The 27,164-nt window shown below is 45.7% G+C and overlaps 1 protein-coding gene across 4 annotated transcripts in view; it reads left to right on the top strand.

Moving 5' to 3' along the window:
• The window catches only part of LOC144938149 (voltage-dependent L-type calcium channel subunit beta-1-like), a 170,334-nt gene that overhangs the window by 107,852 nt on the left and 35,318 nt on the right, over positions 1–27,164 (top strand). For all 4 annotated transcript variants that reach the window (XM_078865877.1, XM_078865878.1, XM_078865880.1 and 1 more), the window contains 3 exons: positions 5,047–5,166; positions 17,820–17,942; positions 25,887–26,023. In XM_078865877.1, the coding sequence (XP_078722003.1) occupies positions 5,047–5,166; positions 17,820–17,942; positions 25,887–26,023 (380 nt within the window). The remainder of the gene's footprint in view (positions 1–5,046; positions 5,167–17,819; positions 17,943–25,886; positions 26,024–27,164) is intronic.

The raw sequence follows: 27,164 nt of genomic DNA on the forward strand, positions 1-27,164 counted from the left end.
GAAATGTAAATATTTTGTAAATTATTATGAATTCGTTGAGTATTATGATATACCTTTGAATTAAACAGTTGGGATAGTTTAAGGAAATCCAGTTGTAGCTTAGTGTGGAATGTATATGCGTGTTTAATTGAACTTGGATTATCTGTTCATTGTTCACTGGGTAAGGGTTTCTTTGCAACTTGGTACTTAATAATGTTAAAGCTGATGTCAACTTTGTTATTGTATTTTACATGTCTTGAAACTGTTTTCCATTGAGGTGTGGGCCTATGGATAGGGGGTGATAACCCTGATCTGTGTGGTTTCCCACGGATAGATGTGGATATTAAGATGAATTTGCCACCAGCTTATGGATTACCCCTCTTATCTGTGGGAAGACATATATAATAGGATCATTTCACTGTTACTGGGGGAGACCACTTCTGGGCATCTCCTCTTATCCTTGGAAAAATACAGATAATCACAAGCATCATTGTCCAACAACAGTTTGCATTGCACAGATTCTGGGTGTGGATATTCAGAATAATTGATAATCAGCTCAGTCAATTGTTATGCCAAATCTTTATTCTGAACAAGGACCGTTGCTCACAATATTAGCTTGCCCCAATGTATATTTCAGAGCTGGGAGAATGAGTTGATTTTGTCGATTAATCGACTAAAATATGTATTACGATCGACTGCTTCTGTTGTGGCCTATTGCTCGAGTCCCTTTAAAAATGGCAGCTGCCTGCCCCTGCCTATCCATGCTTGGCACAACGCAGCTGCTGATGCCGATGATGTCACCAAGCCCTGCCCATTACCTCCCGTCCAACGGCACATGTGGGAAGAGAATTGGGAAGAAAAAAATTATACCCCAGGACTATTTTCGCATTATCCAATGAGTTGGTTAATCGAAAAGGTAATCAGTTGACTAATCAGTGACTGGAATAATCGCAGAGTAATATATTTACAATTTACAAGGCAATTTTTATGGAGCGGATGATGAATTGTTTAGATGTTTTAACTTGTGCAACCCAAGCTATAAATATATATAAATATATACAAAATTACGATTCGCAATTTGTCAAGCTGGCCTCTGAATAAATCGACATGAATGTGATAATTCTAGGGATGGCTGTATTAATGTAAAACAATATTTTCTGTTACCAGCGTGGCAGAGAGTTTAGTGCATTACACTCAGATCCAGAACCTGGTTATCGTTGACCCGACTGTAAACAGGTCCTGTTTAACCATGCAGGCTAACTGAAAGGTGGTGACACTTGGCACAGGTTCACGGTTCTAACAAGGTCACCGCCCTGGTTAATACTGCAGGCAAGTTAATACTGCAGGCGTATTCGCCACAAAAATTGCGTGCCGTCTGCATCACAGTGGACGTTAAATATCCCGTGACATTATTAAAAAGCAATACCTCCAAACGACCCATTAACCAAATTGAGTAAAGCCAGACAACAATATCACCACCTTTTGGCAGATTATGTAAAACGCAAAGACCAAATGCACGAAACACAATTAATGTCAACTTTCCACTTCAAGCCACTGTCACTTGCCACCCACTTGGAAACAACCAAGCAGCCAATTACAAGGCCTATTGCTGCATCCTTCGGGATTCCGTGATGATTATTAGTTGCATGAATGTAGAGGGCTGAGGCATAACAGCTGATATGCAGTCATGTGAGAATAAGCGATGTGGTGGGGAGGGGGGGCTACATTTGGCAATTGTTTAGAGCTATGCATAGTATCGATTTGGCAAACTAATATAGGGCATTTGTTGAGGCCGAGATAGATTGGTAGAGTTACTGCTTGAAAAATGCATTTGAAGAAAAAAAAAACATTCTCCCCTCCCATCTTTGTTTTGGGCCTGTCCTATTTAAATTTCTAAGTATGCCCAATTCAGGCTGGGATCTACCAAGCGTGGAGCTATCGTGCCATGTAGGTTAATGCTGTAATGTAAGCTTCCATTGTGGCACTGTTAGGGCATTTGACTCATAATCAGTGGGGTCGCGATTTAAAATGATGGCGAGGGTTCACTCACTCCATTTTCCACCGCACTTACCCCCAGGTGGATAAAATCAGTACCACTTGGTGGGAAGTCAGCAATGGTTGTCCCGCTGTGGGAATATGGGATTTCTACCTCTGGCTCAGGGCTTGTTTGAGCAGGCAGGCACTTTTAAGTTTTTAATTTTGACTGATTTAACAAAAAAATATTGTGCGTATATTACACAAATCAAATCAACTGAGGCAGGAGCCAAAGCTCAAAAGTCTTGCATGGGTGAGAGTCTGATTGGGTGAGAGTCTGATCGTGTGAGAGTCTAGATGGGTAAAATTCTGGACGGGTGAGAAACTGATTGGGTGAGAGTCTGATCGGGTGAGAGCCAGGACAGGGTGAGAGCCAGGATAGGGTGATGGCCTTGAGCTGCTGCTGTTTTAAGGTGGATGGTGCTTGGGTACTACTACTGCTGCGTGTGTGCAGTGGGAGCAAGTGCCAGACGGCTGCCAGTGCAGCTAGGACGGTGCTGGTTCTGGTTTGGATGAGCAGGTTATTGGACGTACATACTCTGTAGGACGCGGCGGTTTGCCATGGTCAGTGGGTTGAGGGAGAGCTAGGTGACACAGCATAGCGATTTTGTACTGATAGTATCCTTGATTTGAGAGGGGAGTTGGTGCATAGTTTATAGCGAAGCCATATAAACGAATCAATTATGGCCAGAAAGTTGAAATTCGGGTTAGAGCTGGGCTGTCCGATTATTGGTTAAATTACTCGACTATTTGGGAAAAAAGCGCGACGATTTATGGGGAAGTGATGGGCGGGGCTTATCGATATCAGCATCACCATCAGCTGCGTTGCACTGGGTGTGGCTTGCAGGGGGTTTCCTGCCTTCGATAGACAGGATGTGGGGGCAGCCTTCATTTTGAAGAGGGCCCGAGTAATTGAGCACAAAAAAAAGTCGACTGCAACATTGAGTTGACTCATCATCCCGCTGTGTGTGTGTGTGTATCCCACACACAACTCCAGCATAATTAAGGGGCAGCTATTGTCGGGAGTACAGCAATTTGGCTATTAATATGTCTAAGGAGCTTTAGAGCATTGTCTTCTTGTATTCATGGTTTTCTCTGTGCCTTGCCACTCAAAATAGCCCACTGGAAATGGACACTCCAAAAAAGTAATCTTGAGACTCTGCAAAGATTTCCATGAGTAAACTCGTGCAGAAGATGATTATTTATGATTACTCATTAACCTATTTCACAATCAGTTCTGTGTTTGTAACCTCAAAGAGAATTCTACAACAATGAGCACCTTTGATTTCAACGCATCAAAGTGGTGGACCTGCCTACCGCTCGATAGAGCATTAATCATTCAAAGACCAGTGCAGTATATGACACCATTGGGCAATGCCAACTTGCACATTGGACTTCCTTCATAATGTGCACTCGTGTTAATAACAATCGTCACTTGCAGCTCTTTGTAAGTCCACGACTGGATCACGACGTCCACAAGCTGTGTAGGTCATGGGAGATCAATGACCATACTTCACCACCCAGGTCAGTGTAGGTTTATGAGGAAATGTTTTGCACAAAGGAAATGAACCAGCGGTGGCGTGGGTTAGCCAGGACCAGTTCAGATGTCACTCAGCACTGATTTTGGCCGTGGCTGGGAGATACAAACTCAGGCCGGCAGGTTTTATAGTGCAGTGTGCTCACCGCTTTTTTGCCACCAGTCCTCCATACTTATGTGGCCACTTCATTATACCTCAATGCTGACCTGCTTTATATTTATCTCAGCCCATCTGTGGGTGGATAAAAGTGATACCATTTTGCGGGAGGGATGCTGCCCCGGTGTATTTGTGAGCACGCTGGGTACTTGCAATCCATTGAACATTGTTGGTGAATTCCCCCTCTTTGTATGTGTTTGGGTGATTTGTTTACCTTTCTTGTACTTTGCACTCGTATCGTGTTTTTTGTATTGTTTCTTGTTGTAACGTTCTTGCCTGCCCCGACTGAACATTTGTGAAAAAGAGATTTACAGCTCATCGGATTTCTCCAGGAAAAATACATATTCTGATTCTGAGATACTGTATGCTTTTTTGTCATGTAACATTGCGTGTGCATTTGTGTGTTCATGTTGGCCTTTATTGTGCACGTTGTGGTGCGAGGGGCATCAGTGGTGAGCAGACGAGTTGTGACCTGGGTTTGATTTTCCAACCATGTATACGATCAGTGTTACAAGTCGTCTTTGGGCCCATCGTAGGCCTCCGTTAGGTTGACTCAACCTCAGCCGAGTATCAGGTGCAGTGTGTTGTTAACATCAGTGGCCAAGTGTGGCACTGCCCCTGTGTGTGTATGTATGCACGTGCATATGTGCCGCCTTGTGTCACTGGCGGTGGTATAGTGATTAGCGCGCTGCGCTACGAACTACCTAGTGCGGTGTGTACATATTGCCACTGGGGAGACAAAGGCGCTAGGCCATTGTGCTGGCTACCCACCCCCTTGTGTGCCGTGCCGGACTTCATAGGCACTCGCTAACAGCAGTTTCCCCTAAAGTCTGTTAAGGTTACACAGGGGATCTTTTTTTCTTTTTTTGTTGTCCGTGCTCATATGCGTGTCATTATCCCCTTGTATTAGACAAGTCTATGACCAAATCACCCCAAAAAAGCACCAAATAATTTCAGTTCTCAAAAGCTAACCAGGCATGAGCCTGGTTAGTGCTTGCATGGGTCACCACCATGCACAAACAGGTTGTCATAGGACTTTGGAGCGGTGTGGTGGGCAGCAGAGGATAGTGCAGCAAAGTCCATTGTTCTGCTGTACTTCTATGATCCCACATCTATGCTCTCCGCCTTCACCAACCCGCTCTGACCAGTGTGGTGAAGTATGATCGAATAACCCCCCCCATGACCCGCACGACACCCAGTGCTGGATTGACACAACGTCTGTGCATGGACATCACACACCTTGCCTGTAATGTGCGTGCGCTCTTGTGCCTTTGCAATGTACGTGCTTTGTATTAATGCCCACGCTTGTATGTGCGTTTGCGTGTGTGGTTGTGTGCAGGGTTCAGCAGATTCTTACAATAGCCGGCCATCCGATTCTGACAACTCCCTGGAAGAGGAGCGAGAACACCTGAAACGCGAGGCCGAGAAGCAGGCGCTAGCCCAGCTCGAGAAGGCCAAGGTCAGACCCTGATTGAGGCCATCGGGCCTCGTTGCTCTGCCCACCGCTAATCTGGCACTGTGTATGTATGTATGTTCAACTTCTTTTGCACCGTACATAGCCGACCGTGCTAATTGGAGGTGCCGGGTGGAAGGAAAACGAACTGTGAAGGCGAGGGTTGGTGGGTCACTTTGTCCCCTGCCCGTGGGCGTTGTGGTCAGCAAGTGGATTCATTTCCCTGCTCGTTTTTCTTCTGTACAAGGATTGAGTGCCCGCCCCCTTCCCCCGCAACACCCCCTTGCATACTCTTTGGTTCTTTCGGTAAAGTCACGTATGTATAAAACAAAATAAAATAAATCACGACGTTTCGATCGCAACACAAGCGGTCGTCCTCAGGCGGATATGTGGGTTTTCATCGCTTTCCAAATGCACGCATAGGCACTCATTAATGAGGTTGCCCAACCATCCCGATGGAGGACAACAGAGCTTGGGAAATGATGCCATCGGTTCTGGCTGCTTCACCGATTGTCTATGATCTCCTGTACCTCCAAATCATTCTGCACCTTTGAAAATAACTGCCCGTTACAAAGGTTAAATTAAATAACACGTATACACCTCGTTTGCATTTTGTGTGTTTATTGTTTACCCACAATCATGTATTCGATTTGTGCTATGGGCGTTGTGTTATGCGATGATAAATAAATTTGGAAGCTCACTGAGCGGCAAGCCTAACGGTATTCTCAAAATCCTTCAAGTGGCCTTTTTATCCTTTACATAGTAGGGGCAGCACTTTCCCAAATACTCTGCAGTGAGACTATTTGTCACATCACAGACAAATGGATATTATTAATTGTCAGAGCTGGAATTTAAGCAAATCAAGTGCTAAATCAATGTCAACTCACAACACTTGATAACTTTGTTTGGATCACCGGCAGCTGTACAAATTCGAGCCCACCATCTCAGCAGTGCGGACTCAGCACTCTGACTTCTCAGCCACCCACCACCTCAACCTATTTCGACCTCACTGGAAAGTCCCGACAAAAGGTCAAAACGCTTTCTTGCTCAAATGAGCGTGGAGGCCGGTTTGCTCATCTCCGAGATTACAGCCCTGAGCCGGCAGTGGAAAATCCACATTCCTTACGACAGGGGCGAGTCCATCCATTCGACAACCACCCTTGACTTCCTCTACAAAGCGGTGCGCATGTCATCGACTGAGGAGGCATGATGGCATGATGAGTCAAACCCCGGCAAGGATTTTGATATTGGAGCCTTCCAATTGCTCTCCTGCTGAACCACCTGGCCGGATGGAAAGACAATTTGCCGTCTGTATTTCGTGGAACTATGGTGGGGCACAGTTTTTGTGCTATTTGACACCAACTTGGCCATTTCCCATTGAAAATTCCCACGTAAATAAAGCACCTTGCAGCCAAAAGCAATATGCAGTTGATTATGGGTACAAGACCACCTTATACAGTAAAACCTTTGATTGCGAGTAACTTGGTCTGCGAGTGTTTTGCAAGACGAGCACAATTTTTAAATAAATATTAATTTGATAAACGAGCGAGGTCTTGAAATACGAGTAGCACGTGTATACGCTTTGTCTGCCGAGCGTCACGTGATCACAACTGATATACGAGTGCTTTGATATACGAGTGCTTTGGATTACAAACACGTTTTCGGAACGAATTATGCTCGCAATCCAAGGTTTTACTGTACACAGTTCTAATACAAGCAACACATGGTTACATTGCACTGTTGAGGGGGGAGGCAAGGGTACCTTCTGATACAAGCACACGTTGGATATATGCACGCCTGGCTTTGCTCCCAAGGGTTGCGAATATTTCAAGCATGCCTTAAAAGAATAGTTCAGGCATCTGATATTTTCTGTGTGATCCACCAATCACCCTGCCAAAGTATTCAATTTATTACTTTGCCTCACAATCAGCAAGTCGGGTGTTTGATCTGCAGTCATTGCTCGAATCAGTCAACCATTATGTATTGTTATTACGGTTGTTTACCCAGGGAAGCCTCGCTGAGTTCGAGACTCTTGTTCAGGAGAGTCGTGCCAGGTGTTGAAGTAGGGGGTCATGTTGCGACGTGTAATCCCATTCGAGTGGGTAATATTTCAACATTGGGATGTGTTTGGCAATAACAGTTTCATTGAATGGTCTTTTTTTGTCCTGAGGATGATCGCTTGAGGACGATCGCTTGTGTGGCAATCAAAACATCGTGATCTATTAATATTATTATTAGAATTTTTCTACGTCACTTTACTGAAAGAACCAAACAGTATGGATTCCTGCAGTCATGAAAACTTCACATCATCATGTTCTCGTTATACTGGTGGAAGCGCTTGCCTTCCTCCTCCGAGTACACTCCCATGTTCTCCTTGAATTTATCAAGATGAGCATCAAGGATATGGACTTTGAGGGACATCCTACAGCCCATCGTGCCGTAGTTCTTCACTAGAGTCTCAACCAGCGCCACATAGTTTTCAACCTTGCGATTGCCCAGGAAGCCACGAACCACTGTGACAAAGCTGTCCCAAACCACTTTCTCCTTACTAGTGAGCTTCTTGGGGAATTCATTGCACTCCAGGATCTTCTTTATCTGTGTTCCGGCAAAAACGCCGGCTTTGACCTTTGCCTCAGACAGCTTAGGGAAGAAGTCTTGAAGGCACTTGAAGTCTGCCGACTCCTTATCTCCAGCTCCGACAAATTGTTTCATGAGGCCAAATTTTATGTACAGTGGTGGCATCAGCACCTTCTGGGGGTCACCAGTAGCTCCCACTTGACGTTGTTCGTCCCCACAGAAAACTCGGTCCACTGTGGCCAGTCCCGCCTGTGGTAGTGCGCTTTGGTGTCCCTGCTATCCCAAAGGCAAAGATAGCAGGGGAACTTGGTAAAACCGCCTTGGAGACCCATCAGGAATGCCACCATTTTGAAGTCTCCGATGACCTCCCAACCGTACTCATCATACTTCAAGGCGTCCAGCAAGGTCTTGATGTTGTTGTAATCCTCTTTGAGGTGCACCGATTGAGCCAGGGGAAGAGACGGGTACTTGTTACCATTATGGAGCAGCACAGCTTTGAGGCTCCTGGATGAGCTGTCAATGAAGAGGCGCCACTCATTCTGGTTACAGGCGATTCTGATTGCCTCGAACAGACTGGTCACATTGTGGCAGAAGCAGAGCCCATCTTGACAGGTGAAGAAGCTGTAACAAGATTGGTGACGCTTCCTCTGATCTGCGACTTGCACACTTTCATCCAACAAGTTCCACTACTTGAGCCTAGATGTCAAAAGCTCGGCATTGGACTTGGTGAGACCAAGATCTCTGATCAAGTCGTTCAGGTCTTTTTGGTTGGGGTAGAATGGGTTTCTGTCCTCAGCTACACCTCTGAAATTGTCATCTGGATATACAACGTCTTCCTCGCTCTCTGACTTACTGCTCTCTTCTAAAGACGGCTGCTCTCTCTCCGGAGGAGTGGGTACGGGGAGCTCATGGCAGTGTGGCACCGGGGCTATGGATGAAGGACGGTCCGGATACATGATAGCAGGTGCATTCTTCCCAGTCCGACGTTTGGAAGGGTCCACCATGCAGAAGTAGCAGTTGCTTGAGTGGTCAGTGGATTCCCGCCAAATTCTTGGGAAAGCGAACTTCATGGCTCTCTTTCCCCCCCTGTAACATTCTACAAAAATACATTTATTTCACCAATGACTAATGTGTAAGAGATTCTCGCAACATTTTTCATGTATGATATATTTTTCCAAAAACATTGAAAATTGTAAAATATTTAAAAATTTAAAACTCTTACAATTTTTTTTATTTTAACAAATTTTATAACTTAAAATTCCGAGCAACAATTGTCCATCTTACCTTCCAGAGTTTTTTTGCATTGCTCGCAGGTTAAATCAGGTGCCCACGGTTTGTCTTGATCCCCGACAGGCATGCCGAAATATGCCTTGTAGGCCTCACACATCTTAGCCGATGCTTCCACAGAGTACTTTTTCGCTCTTGTCTTATAAATTGGGCGCAGACATAGAAAAATGCGTCTACCGGATGCTTGCAGCCTCTTGATGCCATCTCAGAAAAATGCAGATATGTATCCACTTAGGCAGCTGAAAATAAACTGAACTGGTGGGCTTTAGGCCCCTGTATTTATATTCCTAATTATATTACTGGAAAGTTCTACAATGTTCTAGAAGTTATTCCACGTTTAATCAGCACTGAATCTATCTGGAATGTTCTGGAAAATAGGTAAATTTCAAAATATCAATGTCCTGGTCACAAAAGCAAAGTTTGTGGGGAATAATAGCCATTTATCTGTACTTTTGAGGCATAAGCAATTAGGAAATAGCACTTACTACCCAGGAACAAATTTTTTTTTTTTAAATTGTTACACACTGATATAATTAACTGGCACCTACCACAGATGCATGGTATTTCTTCCTCTAGCTCAAGGCTACCGATGGAAATGAATGCCACCCCATGCTTGCTCGAGCAGGGAGACACTTTGACCTTAAATACAGTATGGGAAATGGGGCAGCTTTTTGTTTTAAATTTAAACAAAGCAAAACGTCAGGCGTTCTCCACCAGGGCTCTTCCTACATCTGCTCCTGCGAGTCCAATTACAATGCCGAACGAACAGCTTTCAGAGCCATTAAGTGAACAATGCAGACACGGCCTTAAGAGCTATTGATTGGCTTCCTTAACGTCAGCATGTGTTTGTGCAAGGCAATTGAAAAGTAGAAAACTGTGTTCACGGGACACACCGGTGGCATTGGTGAGAATGACTGCAGTTCCAGCTATTCAGTTTAACACGTAGGCTTTCGCGACCAATGTTATTCATAATCAACGTTTTTGGGTTTAGATCGCGTTATTTACAAATGTGTCGTAACCCTCCACCACCCGACACAGCCAATCAGTAAAAATGTGTCACGTTGACAAAAGACAAATAGTTCACTGCTTTAGCCCACCGGTGTGTTGAAGCCACAACATTTACAATTTGAGTACGACGTTTCACTGGTAATTGCATCCAGCATCATCGGGCAATTCGCCAGAATGGTGAGGCTCTGCTGTGTCTCCCGTTCTTATATAGGGCAGCAGCAGGGTGACGTCATCATTAACTCATTAACTCATCAGGTGCAAAGATTCAAGGGGGGAGTGATTGTAATTATATACTAGATTAGTAATCAGGCTATTGTTACGATGCGAGTTGTAGATTAGTAATCATTTGGAATGTGTTTTATTGTGATTATGCTACATTAGTGATCAGTTAGTGTTTGTTTCCCTTATAAGGAATTGTAATGTATCTTATTTAATAATACGCTTCCAGGCCGCACTAAGCCTGTAGCTGTCTGAGCGATTAAAGTTATTTCTGTTTCTCTCAATTTCAATCGATTCTCTAATTAGTCTTTGCCAGTAGTAACTAGTTTTACACAACACTTCCACGTTGTCAAAATCAATTGAGTGTCCCTGTTGGCATGCATGTTCTGCCACTGCCGACAGTTGTGTTTGTGATAGTTTAATATTTCTCTGGTGTTCTTTTAGTCTTACACTAACGTTACGCCCTGTCTGTCCAATATAGCATCTGCCACATACACAATTAATCCGATATACACCTTCTGTTGATAATTTAGGTAATTCGTCTTTAGTGCACGTTACTAGTTGTTGAATTTTGTGTACTGTACCAAATCTTACTGTAATGTTTTGCTTTTGCAAAACACGGGCTAATTTGTCAGTTACTCCTGAGATAAATGGTATTTTTATTGTTTTAATAATCTGATCGTGTCGGGTGGTGGAGGGTTACGACACATTTATAAATAACGCGATCTAAACCCAAAAACGTTGATTATGAGTTCCAGCTATTATCATCATTACCTTGTTATGATGATGGTGGTGGCTTGGGGAGGCCTTCATTTAGCGGTGGATTGACTACAGCCGATGACGTTATTATTGCCGTTAATAGGCCACGTGCTTGGATGGTTGACCACCGTGCATGCAGCAGGTGTTGTGGACACTGTGGGCAGTAGAGGGCAGTGCCTCAAAATCCATCAAGTATTAGTCTGCACTCGCTCCACTCAGTTTTACCCACCCGCACTGGCCATCGTGGTGAGAAATAGTCAAAGATTTCTCAAGGCCCCCAAGGCATTGGGAGGCCATCATTCAGCAGTGGATTGACATAAAACGGGCTGTGCATGTACACTCTATATCGTTACCCACTCTATATTCCTTGGCTGCTGCTGTCCTCGCATCAACCCGAGCCACCCACACGATAATTTCTCCACTGCAGTTGCGCTTGTAACGTTATTTTAAACTAAACACCCAAAAGTAATCTGAAAAAGCGGTAAACCGGTCCTTCGCAAGTTGTAATCCGATCACCAGAAATAATTCGGGGGTTACTAGATGCCTTCCTTGGCTATTCGATACCAATATTTGCAATCGCTTTGTAACGCGTTACTTGCCAGCAGCGACATATTTTTTTCGTAATCCTGAGGCCTTCTCTGTCAGGCCAGAGCCATGCCCGTCTGCCCGTCCCTTCTCCACGTCGTCTGCCTGCTGAGATTTTTTATTTGCCGCCGCCGTTTTATCCCCGAGTGCTTGAAATCCTTTCCGGTTTTTTTGAAAGGGGGGTGGGTAGAAAAAAACTCCGTGGAGAAAATGTTTTTTTTTTGGGGGGGGGGGGGCTTTCACGGTGCTGTGTGTTGCCTAAATAATACTGAATAATTGAGGCGCGCGTTAATAATGGATGGGCAGTTAATGCTCGCACTGCATCTGTGTGAGGTGGGACCCTTTGTGTGTGGCCCACCCTCCACGGCTCGCACCCGCCCTGCTCAAATTTTTTGCGAATGGATGGACAGTGTTGAATAGTATATCCAGACAAAATATGTAGATAAATGGATATATTAATATGGAGATAATCGCAACGATAATGTTTTTTTTATGCATAAAAGCGCCCTTCCTATATGCCGGCAGAGTCCCGGGGAGCTTTACATCTTCATCTCATCTCAACACATTTGAAAGGGCACCCACAGTGGCAGCTGTCACTGTGGGGGGCGAAAGGTGACTCAGCACCTGGCCTGCAGTCGGGCATAGTCTGCTCGTAGGGGCCAATGATTGCTATGTGTAATCCCAATAGATGGAAGGAAAAATTGTATACGTGTACCGTTACACTATGGCAGGATTCCTGCTGTTTTATGGCAACATTGCTGCCGTGGTGTAATGGTTAGCGCACTGGACTTGCAATCCAGAGGTCCGCCGGTTTCATTCGATGTGCCGACATGCCAGTCGAAGCAGTGCTACAAGTTTATTGAATCCCTCCTCCTCCGTAGCAGCATAAATGGGTTCACTACGAGTTAATCGTTCGACAGGTTGCATGTGGGGGGGGGGGGGGGGGGGGGGGAGTGTGGGTACTCCCATCTCTTCCAAGATATCTGGCCAGTGTGAAAGAGTGGGCCAACATTCCCTCTACAGGTAGGCCTCTAAAGCTTAATTTTGTGGAGGTCCTTCCACCAGCAGTGGCATGCGCAAGACATTTCCGGGAATGCACCTTTATATTTTGTATGAATATCGTCAGACAGATAGATTTATTGACGTGTTCAAGAACGATAGGGCAAACGATGGTACGGAGGAAGCGGTGGCACAGTTGTTAGCGCACTATGTTACGAACCCATTCATGGGTTCGATTTCATGCCTTGATTAACATCAATGGCGAGTGATATTTGCACTGGTCCTGGGCCTCCTTAACTATTCCGCATTGACCAGTGAGGTGAAGTATGGTCAAACAACCCCCGTGACTGACACAGAACGGGGAGGCTGCCATCCATCATTTGATTGTCAAACTGTTGTGCAAATAGATACCGTAGACAATGAGAAAGCAAGATAAATATAAGTTAATTAGATATGTGGGTGGGAGCTGGGGTGCAGTGGTTAGCAACTCTTTGCTATGAACCTCACGATGCGAGTTTGATTCTCTGCCATGCCTAACATCATTTGTGAGTCTTGGCCTGCCCCCTTAACTGGCTTGCACTGGCTAGCGTGGTGAAGTATGGTCAAACAATCCTCAAAAAGAGCATGAGGAGGCCTTCAGTCAGCCGTGGATTGACAACAAGCTCAAAGTTATGTTTTAAATGGTAAGTAGATACATATTTGGTACACATACATATGCAAAATGAATATTAACACAGCTCCATACACTCAAGTCACACACGAGCAATATACAGGCTCGACTTTGCTTACCTTCAGATATCTAATGAAATCAAGCACATTTTGGGTTATTTTGGCCGTAGAAACATATAAACTATAGATAGGTAAATGCATAATAAGGTAACCAGACACTCATCTCCATTCCACGTTCTCTATGGTGATTGTTGATGGTGTGTATTGAAGTGGTGCTGATGTAAAGAGATACAGGGAGACCGACACAAACAATTTGAAAGACGAATTATCCAGACACACTTTACAGTAAGCACCTAAATGAATTTTGAGAATCAGGGAGTCTTTAGTGAATTGTTTAAAAAAAAATACTCCTGCGGTTTTAATAATAAAACGTAATCATGCATTGAGACGTGAAAGGTGCAAAGCAAAGCATAGGGAGATGGACGCTTGGAATCACGATGTGCTACGGACAGCGGACCACATTGATTAGATGTGCAGGTTTTATGAGATCACTCAATAGGTTAGGGAAAGTAAGCGGGCTTGGACATGGGACGTCGCTTGAAGAGATGATGGCTGACGGTCAAGAGTAATGGAGTGACGGCCAAGGATTGGAGCACGCCTGGGAGTGTGCACACCGAGGAGATGTAGGGATGAAAGCAGCTCATGTGCAAGAGCCAGGAGGGCCGTTACATTGCAGGATCATAGGAGATGGCGGTGGCTTTGTAGGCCTTTGTCTAGCAGTGGATTGACCATGGCTGATGATGATGATAATGATATGTTTAAATGTGTATATTAATGGCCAGACTGAAGCCCTCAAGCCTGTCATGCTTAAAACAAATTTAACATTACTTATAGGGGTTTTCCCCTTTTTTCTGGCAACAAAACTAACACCTTTTGCAAGGAATCATGCTTACATTAACCACAATACTTGCAATCAAATGCAAACATACACAAACGAAAATTTGTTTCCAGAAAAACCCTATTAGTATATTTTGGTTACTGGCAAAGGAGGTCCCATGAAATTTAACATTAAAAAGTGTCTCCAATGTGATGGTTCCAGGTAGACGCCACGGTAGTGAGATGCTACTGACCTCGCCTGGTATGCAGGAGGTCGTGGGTTTGGAGTTTGCATGTTCTATCCGTGGTCGAGTGTATTTTCCTCCGGGCGCTCCGAATTTACTCTCTACATTTAGAAACGTGCGTTTAGAGTATTTGGCTGCTATACATTTCCACATGATAAGCCACTTCGTTGTGCTACCATTTGTGATAGCCAGGTCGCTTCTGAGAAAGTGCTATATAGCTCAGTGGGCCTTACCTGGTAAAATAAAAATAGTTTAGTTTAGGATTATTACATCACAGAAATGTGAGAGGTGGTGATGATTTGGGGAGGCCTTCATCCAGCAGTGAATTGATCATGGCTGCTGCTGCTGATGATGATGATAGAGGCTAGAGCAAGCATATGGACATGAAAATAAACAAACAATTCCTGCACTGTCATTGGGAAGCGTTGCACTGCGCAGTTATTTATTGAAAAACAAGTCCGGCGAATGGATTATTTTACTCCAGTACATTAATAGGTATTTGTTGCCAGGGAAGAATTCATCTTCAGGCAGCTCGGAATAAAATAAAGAATTGCTGCCTTGTTGTACGGGAAGGTGGGTGAGCGTTCTTACGTCAAAGGCTAAATCGGTCCCAGCTGAGACTCGACACGAACCTTACGTCCATTCGTCTGGCTGAGTCACAGTGGAAAAAAGTCAAAAGCGTTTCCCTGCTCAAACGAGCATTGGGCTGCACTCATCCTCTGCTGGCACTCCTGAGCCAACGGTGGACATTTGACAGAGCCATGGTGAGGGCCATTATTGCGGCAACAATGACACACTGTTGACGTGCCACGAAGTGGCGGCAGTTATTGTTAACGAGCCCCTGGAAAGATAACACGATGGCACGTGTCGAACTCATGGCCAGAATTTGAAACAGGTACCTTACGAATTGTCAGTCAAGAACTCTAACTGCTGTGCCACCCGGTCAGATGAAATGTAATAACTGAACGACATTTTTGTTCATGTTAATTCAAAAAAATGGATTACTTGTACATTCAAACATGTGTTTGTTTTACATACATCGTATGTTTTTGAATATTATGAATTCGCCCTTGTCGAGTGGTTTGACCGCTGAGGCAAGTGTTTTTAGTGAACGCTTATCATGATCACACAGTTGATGGCAAATTGGCTTCAGGTCAATTTGTGTTCTGGGTGGCACTCATCCCAATTAATGTCCCGGTTATGTGGTGGACATTCCACATTCCCATGGTGGAGATCCGTCATTCTGCATGACGACCACCATTCTCAAATGTATAATGCGCCATCGTGGTAGATTGAGGGGTATGAAATACAAACACATTCGCAGATGAGGGAAAAAACTCAACGCGTTGGTCAACAGCACGTACCATTTATGTGCTACGAAGAAGGGCCACTTCTCGAAATGTCACCAATTATACATTTTTCCTTTTAAGTCCACAGTCCTATTGACAAACATGTTGAGAGTCTTGTTATTTGTGCTTCTTGCACCACTGCCAACGCAGGGTCACCAAAGTAATTTGTTAAACAGATAAGGGGTCGTTTCACCACAAAAAAGTATGAGATCATTTTTAAGTCCCATGTTGCTCGCGGTTGCGCTGTGTGCCTCTCCGACGTTTGTTTTTGTGTTGTACAGCCTGTTGCTCGTCACAATGTGCGGACATGAAGGAGCTTCCAACACAGAACCGAATTTCAGCACGTGGGGTGACACGTGGGACATCGTGTGGAACAACACGCGATGTTACCCGAAAACGCATCGGAGAGCGATATTTAAGTCGATCAGCCAAAATAAGCTTTCTGATCCTGTGTTTTCCCAGCAGCATTTGTTTCATCAGGAAAACCTTGGACCTTTTTTATTTTCTGAGATTCATCAACAGGGTACGGCCTTTTTAAATAATGCTGCAGGGCTTTCCCGGTGTTATAGGCAAGAACCATCCACAAACATTGGAGCTATTACAGTGCAACGCAGAAAATCTTAGAAAATGATTGTGCACTTTCTTGGTGGATTGTGGGTAAACAAGGCCCTTTTGGCTTATGGAGTTGAATGTTATTTTACTTTGGTGGTGTAATAGAGCCTTGTGTGTGTCTTGACAATTTGGTCTCACGTTATGTCAGTATCTATAGGACGCTTTTTTATCACGTTAAGTCAGGTTGCTTTACAATAGCGGAACAAAATATATATAAAGGGGCTTCAGAGCTGCGCTGCACAGAGCTAAGAGAGAGAAGGAGGTTATTATGTACTCTTCATCATCATCACCAGCAGCCATGACCACTGTGGGTTTAAGACCTCCCCAAGCCATCGGCATCCCTCACAGTTCTGTGACGCGACAATGCACCCTGTGCGTGCGCGCCAACAGATTTCACAGCTCCATCTCCCCCACCGAGGGACTTGCTCCTGGGCTGTGACATGTTCCAGCGGCAGCGCATTGGCCACTTGTTGCAGATGTTCGCGGTTAGTTCAGCGGGCCTATTAACCATGACAGATATGCGCCGTCCGCTTCAGAGTGGACGGTAAAGATCCCGTGATGTAATTTACAACGAGAAGGCCATCGAGTGACAACGTCGTGGCCCACCTTTGCCAAATCTGAGCTATGGCCCACAAATTAGCGCATTGCTCAATTGGGATTGTACAAAGCAACATCGCTCCCTACTGGCAAACTACGCCCATCCGTGAAATAGGGCGCCATGGTGGCAAGATGTTAACTACCTGGCCTGGTATGCAGGAGGTCGTGGGTTTGATCCCGACACTGACTCCTGTCAATTTGGAGTTTTCATGTTCTATCCGTGGTAGGGTGTATTTTTCTCTGGGTCCTCCGGATTTACTCTCCACATGTAGAAATGTGTGGTTCGAGTATTTGGCTGCTATTCATTGCCGCGCGATAAACCACTTCGTTGAGCTATCATGTGTGGCCAGGTCACTCCTGAAAAAGAGCTGTACAGCTCAGTGGGCCGTACCTGGTAAAATAAAAAAATAGTTTAGTTTTGAAACATAGCACCTTCACTCGTGGTAGCCCTGCGCTACAAGAATGGCGCCGATACCCATGAATGTTACATTATTGTTGTAAATATATTTACGCCGTATATTCGCTGCGCGCGGTTGCACTTTATTTTGCTCAGTCGGTGTTAGCCCGCTGAGGTCGTGACGGTTTTTTTTTCATTCTTGTTTTTCCATACTCCCGGAGCGTTCCCGTTCTGTTGTCATGTGCACTGATGCCCATCTTTATTGAGAACAATACAGGACTGGCACGTACAATAGAGAGATCGATTGATTGATTTTATTCCTATGAATATATTTCGTTGCAGTGAAATAGCGCGCGCACGCACGCACGCGTGTGTGTGTGTATGTCGAACTTGTTTCGCACTGTACGTAGCCAACTGTGCTAAACGGAGGTGTGTGTGTGCTTGCATGCATGTGTGTGTGTCGTCCGTCGTGTGCTTCAGACGAAACCCGTGGCGTTTGCGGTCCGCACCAACGTTAGCTACAATGGCTTCAGCGACGAGGACGCCCCTGTGCACGGAACGGCGATTTCCTTCGACGGAAAGGACTTCCTCCACATCAAGGAGGTGAGTGGTGCTGCGGTGGCTCAACGGAAGACGCCACTTGGCACTGTTTTGGATCATTGTAATAATAATAATAAATTATGATAATCATTATTACTTACAGTTTATTGTTAGTCACTCTTCCAACAGTTTTGGAAGACTTTGCAGTTTTTTCCTGGATTTTTCTGTTTGCGCATAGTCACTTTAAGATGTTTTCTTGTTCATGTTTTTGTTTTTTTGTTTGTTGCGGTTGCACCCGATTCAGGAGCCGAATGGCTCACAGGGCTATACCAAATAAATGAAACTGAAAAAAAAATGTCTGGTCAACGTATTAAAGTAGACCACATACGCTCTGGAGTTTTGTCTAAGAGTGGCTCTTCCGCCAGCAGTGGCGTGAGATAGCAATTGCAGGGTTGTACCTTTACCGTTTATCTTTTACCATTGTCAATCCACTCTAGCAGGAAGCTCTCTCCATGCTGTATCAGTGATGGGTTTTTTTTGTTCACCATACTTCACCGTGTTGGTCAGTGTGGATGGTTTGGGGTGGGGGTGATTGGGCGGGGGGGGGGTTGCCAGCACCAGTTCAGATGTCGCTCGCCACTGATGTTAACCATGTCCAGGAATTGAACTCAGGTTGCCGGGTTCGAAGCGCGGTGCACCAACCACTTCTCCATTCCCACCTGGGCTAATCCAGATTGCAATGGGTATCTGTTGCTGTATGTTCTACACAGGTCGTGGGCTCAACCCCGACCCTGACTCCTGTATATTTGGAGTTTGCATGTTCCTCCCATGGCTGCGTAGTCCTCTGGTTTTTCCCTCCACATTTTGAACCATGCATTTAGAGTATTTGGCTGCGATGAATGTCCACGTGATAAGCCGCTTCGTTTAGCTATCATTTAGCTTCTGAAAAAAAGTGTGCCTTACCTGGTAAAATGAAAAATAGTTTACTCTTTGGTTCTTTCGGTAAAGTGACGTAAGTGAAAAAAGAAAAGAAAAATTATTTGTATTATTATTTTTTATTTTCACCTACGTGACTTTACCGAAAGAACCAACGAGTATGGATCCTTGCAGCCACGAAAACTTCAAATCTAGAAGAAGAAAAAGTTTATCGTGTCATACCAGGTAACTGATGTGACCCATTCACTCAAGTCAAAGGTCAAAAAGTGGCTCCTTGCTCATACGGCACACCCCAAGCGGTGGGAATTCCCCTGGCTGTCTCGGCACTACTGGGAAACCTGGGTTTGAATCGAGGTTTAATCCACCTGTGATTAAGTGTAGGCAGTTGATGGTCTCAGCCTGCTCTGCAATGATATCCACAGATGAAAAACAAATTCAAGTCGGTAATTTTCTGTGGGAGAAAACAGACGCATACGAGATAATGTGAAAATACCTGCGCGGATAATTAATTGATCAACCCACTCATTGCGCCGTCTTCTGCAAACCACCTTGTCGATCTAAAAGTTGTGAGTATTGATCAATGCGAGGATCCTTGTGTGATCCATCAGACCCCGCTGCCAAAGTTGTGCATTACAGGCAAAGTGCCACCACAGGTTTATCCCATACTCTATACTCTTGGTTCTTTCGGTAATACCAGTTTATACCAGCCACAACCGCAGCACATAGAACCGCAGAGAGAGAGAGAGAGAAAAAAAACAATGAAACAATTCAATAGAAACGTCAAAAGCACAGGTCATTTTCCTGTTTACAAAAGTAATTAAAGTAATGACAGAGTTGTATTCTTTCAAAGTAATATTTATAATATAAATAAATAGATATTTATTTGCTTTTTTCAATGTTCATATACATCCGGGCCGAGTGGCAGTGTGGCACAGTGCTCAAGCCACAATCAAAAACCTGTCGAGTCCACTCGGCAACGCTCTTGATATTAATACAAATGTGTAACGCAAGGTCGTAAAGGTAGTGGTCATACGAATGAGCACAGCAATGTGGAACGCACATGGTGGTCAAATTGTCGGGAATATACCCCCCTCCATACGAATGTGGAATTTCCAACACCAGCTCTCAGGCGCTGCTCAAAGTGGAGATGAAAACTTTCTCGTTGCCGGCTCGATCGGGGAGAGTCACCCAATGGCTTTTTTGAGTTGAACATTTGGCTTCATCTGGAATGTGCAGAAGCATGTTTTTGTTAAAACTGAGAATTCCTGCTGTATGAACCTGGGGTGTGTGTGCGTATGTGTGTGTCTGTTTATGACTGGAGTGGTAGTGTTGTGGTTACCGCGATCACACTGCGAAACCAGCGATCCGAGTACTATTCCCGACCAATAACAGTGGCAAAACATTTGAACCGGGATGAAGTACTTAGTTGCAGTGTGGTAACATCAGCACAAAAGGGGGCCGGGCATGGATGCTGGCCACAGGCTTTGTTGTGTGCTCGCTAACAGCACTTGCCCAGACAGTCTGTTAAAGACTATATGGGAGATTTTTTTTATTCTTGTTTATGGGAATTGGACTTCTAAGCGTGGTTACCAGGAAATTTGGGCTTGCACATATCCGGTAGGGAAGTTGACACACTGCAAATCACAAGAATTGCCAACAACACAAACACAAAAGGTTTAAAGCAAAAAAAAAGAGTTAGTTTTTTGCTCCATTCCCACCATCGTTCCGGACATTGAACGGAAGAAAATTGGCACCTTTATTTTCACGGCATTATAAGAATTCCCTCCACGCGAGACTACTTCTGAGGAAAATGGACATTGTCTTAGCAAGAATAACGCATGATTGCTTCTTTCAACATCCATGCATCAGTCGTGCGAGAGATGGGGCTTGCCGGACTCGCCAGGTGCGCGCCTGCAATCCAAACTCTTGGGGAGGCAGCGAGGGTTGGGGGATCACGCAAATACCGTGAAACTCCCTTCCCCTGGGCATCGATGGTGCCATTCCCCTGGCTTGCCAGGAGAAGGCAGTCCAACAAATATGCAGACTCGACCTGTTCCGTTTGTACGGGATCGAGTGTTTCCCCGTCGCATGTGTGGATTTTCTCCGGGCGCTCCGGTTTCCTCCCACATGTAACCGCTAATTTATTGGCCAATAACACTTTAATATATAGAGGACCCCAGAGCTTTGGCAATTATTGGTGCCAGCTCATTGCGTGGCTGCCTTCCCACCTGTCTGCAGTTCCTCACGCCTCTTGAGTCGAATACTGTGCAGTACGTTGCAATTAGGAATTATTGATTATTAATGGGTGCTCTTATGAAATATCTTTGAAGTACCAATGCTGTCAGAGTACCAATGCAACTTAAGGAGTGGTGGCACAGTGATCAGCATGCTTTACTATGGAGCCCAGCAACCTAAGTTCATTGTCTGGCCGTGGCCACCATCAGTTGTGATCCATAGCAGAACTGGTCCTGGATGCCCCCCACCCCCCTACCATCCCCCCACTTCACCACCTTACACTGACCACCATGGTGAAGTATGGTCAAACAATCCTTCACCGTTCTATGACTGCCATGACACTGGGAGGCACACATCTAGCAGTGGATGCACGAACAGGGCTCTAATGTGTACGTATTTGAACACATTTTCTCAAGTGTTGATTTGCAGTGTAGAGGCAGGGCCGGGCGGTGGATCACACAAACGAGAGTCCAGTGGGTGTTGAGGACTTACCAGGAGATTGCAGTACAGGAACTCCTCTACTTCCGAACATTCGACTTGCGAACTTTCAGAGATACGAACAAACCTGTCCGTCTGTCCGGTTGCCTGTCCAGATCGAGAGCCATAAGTTCAACCGCACCTCTGAGTTGCGGCCACTACGTCTGCAAATTTGCGCGCGTTACAAATTGAACTATTATTATATTATTATTATTAACCGCCACGCAATAGATGTCGGTGGTGGCATCTACATCTGCAGAACATGAAGAGCAAGTGGTGTCTACATCTACAGGAGATTACACGACTGTTAAAGCCAGTCCCCTTGTTTAGTGTACATGCCATAAAACATGTTTGGAATCGACGTTGAACGTCGTAAAGTTGAACTTAAGAACAAATCTACTTACTGACAGACCTATGAAACCTAAATCGTTCGTAAGTAGAAGGAGTCCCTGTACCACCGGTTACATCCTGTTTGGGATCGAGCGTTGTCCCTTCACACACGTGTGCGTTCTCTGGGTGCTCCGGTTTCCTCGCACAAGTTTACATGCCTATTAATTGGCCAACAACAACTTCATATGAAGAGAACCGCAGAGGATTTGGTGCAAGCTCACTATCTGGTTGCTGCCTTTTCAATTCAACTGTAGTTCCTCTCTGTGTCTCTTAGTCATTCTCTCTCTCTCTTCGAGAGTGAGCGAATATTGTGCGGCACGTCACAAGCCTAAATTATTATAAATTATGATCACGTGACACACACACATTCGAAGCCCTTTAGCCGCATTGGCAATCACCTCGTCACACATTTCTAAAAATGGTACGGAGCTCATTTTCAGTTCCAAACATAGATGTACCGACAACCAAAATTAGCCGTAAAAAAAGTGCCGTGTAATATCTGAAAAAAAAGAAATCTGATTGCAGGAATTTATTTCTCACGTTGCACAGCAGTGATCCATGTGGACATGCATATGTGAGTGCAGTCAAGTTAAATAATGACTAGCATAAGTACCCGGCGTTGCCCGGGTGAAAAATATATTTCTTAATAACCTTACATATATACACAGATGGGCTGCTACCCCTGCCCCCCCCCCCCCTCAGGCACGATCTCCTCGGCCGCTGTGCAGTAATATGTACGGCCTATAGTGTGGTGGGGTGTCGAGGCCTAGTACCGTGCAGAGCCTCCGGCCTCGCCTAGATTGCCGATCCGGCTGAGGCTGGGTACCGGGGCCGTTACCCCCCCCCCCCCCGCGCTACAATAATACTGTCTAATCGCTATAATTTTATAATCTACCGACCCTATAATAGTAATTGCACACATTGTGGTGGGGGGGGAGTGAAGAGGACGTGAAACTTTGATGAATTTACCTCAGAGTCGCGTGTTAATGCGTGCGCATATTTTTAACGGGAATTAAAAATGGCGTCCACCCCGCAGCGAATGCGTCGCTACCCGTTGCCAGGGGCAACCGCCGTCCAATGAAACTGCGTATGGTCCGGCGACACACAGACAGGCAGACAGATTTGCGATTTTATATATATAGATTGACTGTATTTGTGTGTGTGTGGCTGTGTGTGGGGAGTGGTAGTGTAGCGTTTAGGGTGCTGTGCTATGAACCTGGCGGCCCGAGTTCAATTCCCGCTCACGGCCAACACCAGTGACCAGTATCTGAACTGGTCTTGGGCCTCTCCTAGGTCGACTTAACCACAAATGAGTGCCTGTTGTCGTCTGTAAACATCGCCACTCGGGAGACAGAGGCGGCCGGGCGTGGTCCTGGCCACCCACCCCCTCGTTTGTAGTGCCGGCACTCATAGGTCCTCACTAACAGCACTTGCTCCTACAGTCTGTTCAGGCTTCATGGGGATCTTTGTCTTTGTTTGCGTGTAAAGTTTTAGTCCAACAAACATGAGCAAACATTGATGCACGTGGTCCTCTTCTAGGCAAAATGACCACTGGTAACATTGGCTGCTTGGCCTAAACCTTTGAGAAATAATGAAATGCATGATGAATAATGCATGCAGTAAATAAACTTAAAACATTACAACCATCGCCTTTTGATACCCAAAGTGTCATAATTGTAAGCAGATTAACATCTCATCATCGCTGATTTGGTTACCAATGGAACTGACCATCACATCCAAAAGCAGGCCCGTAGCTGGTGCTTGATGCACGAGTGCAAAAGTGCATTTCCCTCTGCCTCATGAATTTCGGGCAGTAACAATGAAAAGCGACAATTCGAGCGCGCAAATAGGGCAAGGGGCGATTCGCGCTTGGGGGATGATTACATCGAGGGGTGGAGAGAGGAGCGCGTGGATTGGTGAATGTGCGCGGGGTAACGACGTAATTTGAATTGTTAAGAAAAGTAAGTGGGACTTGGACGGCTGGTGGTCAAGGACAATGAGGGCACGGTCAAAGAATGGACTGCGACCGAGAGGACGTCCACCAGGGAGATGGAGTCGTGAAATCAAGCTCGCGTGCGGCTGCTAGGACCATCGTTACATTGCAGAATCATAGGCGGCAGTGGCTTGGGAAGGCCTTCATCCAGCAGTGGATTGACCATGGCTGATGATGATGATGTACTGTACCTCCGATTAGCACGGTTGGCTACGCACAGTGCGGAGTTCAATGTACGTATGCACTGTAATGCAGAAGCAGATGATCAGACCGAAACAATCAAATCTGTTACGCCTTCAAACAAATCTCAAATTCAAAGTCTCTCCACTTATCTCCATCGACCACTCTGAACTCGTCGTTTAAATTCCACATTGTCACGGCAAAGACCATTCCCTTTATGTTGCGAGCCATGTTTAATTTCGGGCGGGAGCCTGGGATTCAACCGTTCTGCTTGGTTAATGCGAGCCCTGGCATGCAAATTATACCGCTCTTAGATTGAGGAACTCCTTAAGGACTTGGTTGTGTGCCTTCTGAGTATTTCTCAAGGGTGGAAAATTACAGGAAAGATGTTGCATGTATGTTGTGGCACGTCTTTTTCTATGTGTGCGTATGTCTTATGTGGGGAGCAGTAGTGTCGTGGTTGGCGCGCTGGGCTACGAACCTGACGACCTTAGTTTAATTCCTGCTCACGGCCAACACCAGTGACGATTATCTGAACCAGTCCTGGGCCTCCTCTAGGTCGACTCATTCTCAAAAGAGTACCTGGTGCAGTGTGCCACTAGGGAGACAAAGGTGGCAAGGCGTGGTGCTGGCCACCCACCCCCTCGTGTACTCTGCCGGCCTTCATAGGTGCTCGCTAACATCACTTTCCCCAACAGTCTGTTAAAGCTACATGGGGGATCTTTGTCTTCATTGTCTTTGCATGTGGGGAGCGGTATCGTATGAACATGGCAACCTGTGTACATTTGGTATTCACACCGTTCTGAAAGCACGAAGCTTTCACGTCACATGCAGTAGTTTCGCAATGGGGGAGGGGGGGGGGGTTTGGGGCACGTTGCTCTGTTTCCCAATTGCGTAATTTGTGGGTAATTTTTAAAATTTGGAAGATTGTGCTCAGCTGTGACGCTGGCGCACATGGCCTAAACTTTTTTGGAATAACGTCACGTGATCTTTAGCTTCCACTGTGAATCAGACCACCCATATTTATAATTACTACAGCCGCAGTATTAACCAGAGTTGCCATGGGCGTTTAACCGCAAACGTCCGCATCAAGCGCCAAATGTGCTACCTCATGCCTGGCCATGTCCACAGCCGATCAAATATCACGGCACCCAGCACCCACTAATATCATTAGTTAGCCATGTGGAATGCAATAACTGGGAACAGTTTTTGTTCACCCTTGGTGAGAGACGATGATTCAGAGGCCCGAGAATCCGTGGACATTGTGGAGGAGGCAGCCAAAACCAGAGACAAAAATTGCTAAAAATCTGCGGTCCTTTATTTGCATGCTTGACCAACTGCATTTACAACTTTTCATACACGAGGGAGGAAACCGGAGTATCAGGAGAAATCCCATGCATTCGATGGGGCGGAGGTGGGGGGGGGGTTAACACTCAATCCCCGTACAGATGTAAACTAACCCACTTTCTGTACTGCCATTATGCCCTGGCCACAAGCCAGGTTGTGGCGACCTCGATGCCCGTGAGTGGAGGGAGTCAGTTTCACGAGTCTGTGTATGGCCCACCAACACTCACTCGATGGCTTCCGCACACGTCCACGCTGAGTTACGGGCCACGCGTAAGACCCAAGACCAGTTCAGATACTGGTCACTGGTGTTGGCCGTGAGCGGGAATTGAACTCGGGCGGCCAGGTTCATAGCACAGCGTCGCCCCGGTTTCTCTCTCTGCGGCTGCTCGCTCGGCGCGTCACGCGCGGTACACGCGTTGCGCTCGCATCTGTGTTGGTGCCCGTTGCAGAAATACAACAACGACTGGTGGATCGGGCGGCTGGTGAAGGAGGGCTGCGAGATCGGCTTCATCCCAAGCCCCGTGAAGCTGGAGCACATCCGCCAGCAGCTGGAGCAGCGCGCTCGCCAGGGTCGCTTCCACGCAGGGTGGGTAGCACCGCTACCGCCGCCGCAACACGCGCAACCCCACAGCACTCGTCACACAACTAGCGGCTGCCACCCGTCCTGGTTTTCCCTCGATTCGCTAGTGAACGTTGGTTTGCACAAGGGGAGACACTCGTTTACTTTAGCGACGCCGCTTTGGCATCACTTATTGTGTTAGGAACTAGTCCGGTTGCGCCGCGGTCACTACTCACGGCCCGGAAGGAAGGTCGGAAGTTGAAATCCCTGTCCGGCGTTGACTCGTCAATATGTCCCCCTGGACAATGTCAGATTCGAGGAGTGGGCAATGGGGAAAATTTACCTGCCTTGCCCCCCCCGCCCCCCCCCCGGAAGGTTTTTAGACCTACCTCATCCTCAGCGATCCTGTGAAATTTCTAAATGTTCCCAGGATTCATATTCTTGGTTCTTTCGGTAAAGTCACGTATTAAAAAATTATAATAAAATAAACATTTATAATAAAAATTATAAATAGAAGATAATTAAAGCAAAAAACCCACGACGTTTCGATCGCAACACAAGCGGTCTTCTTTTCTCTTCGCCTGATTAAATTAATTAGTGTTATTTTAATTTAAATTTAATTTGATTATTTTCTATTTCTATTTTCTATCTATGTGACTTTACCGAAAGAACCAAGAATATGAAATCCTGCAGTCACGAAAGTTTCAAGTCAAAATGTTCCCACGATATTAAAAGTTCTATTTGTTGCCATTGGTTAAATAATAATGAGCAGACCACTCAAGCCAATTCTTTTACATGCAGCTCTCCCATCTTCTGCTAATTACGAGATATTCTTCTTCCTCCCGTGTTTTTCTACCACACTGGTGGCCTATCCTACTCACCGCGATTTACTTGATCGCAATCGCGCAGCGTCCATGATCATCACGCAGCTCCTACGGCTTCCAAGCACGTGTCCCGCATGATTAACTTGGGAATAGCCACGATAATGACTCGCGGAAAGTTGATGATAATTGCGTGATATTTGTGACGATTTTGCAATGCCTGTGGTGTTCTTGGACCGCTAATGGTCCACACACCAGGCTCGCAATCCAGAGGTCGCCGGCTTCATTTGATCTCCCGGCACGCCACTCGAATCAATGGTGCGACACGAATGGCTTCACCGCAGCAA

The sequence above is a fragment of the Lampetra fluviatilis genome, chromosome 21 (assembly GCF_964198595.1).
Source record: "Lampetra fluviatilis chromosome 21, kcLamFluv1.1, whole genome shotgun sequence".
In the NCBI taxonomy this organism is placed as follows: domain Eukaryota; kingdom Metazoa; phylum Chordata; class Hyperoartia; order Petromyzontiformes; family Petromyzontidae; genus Lampetra; species Lampetra fluviatilis.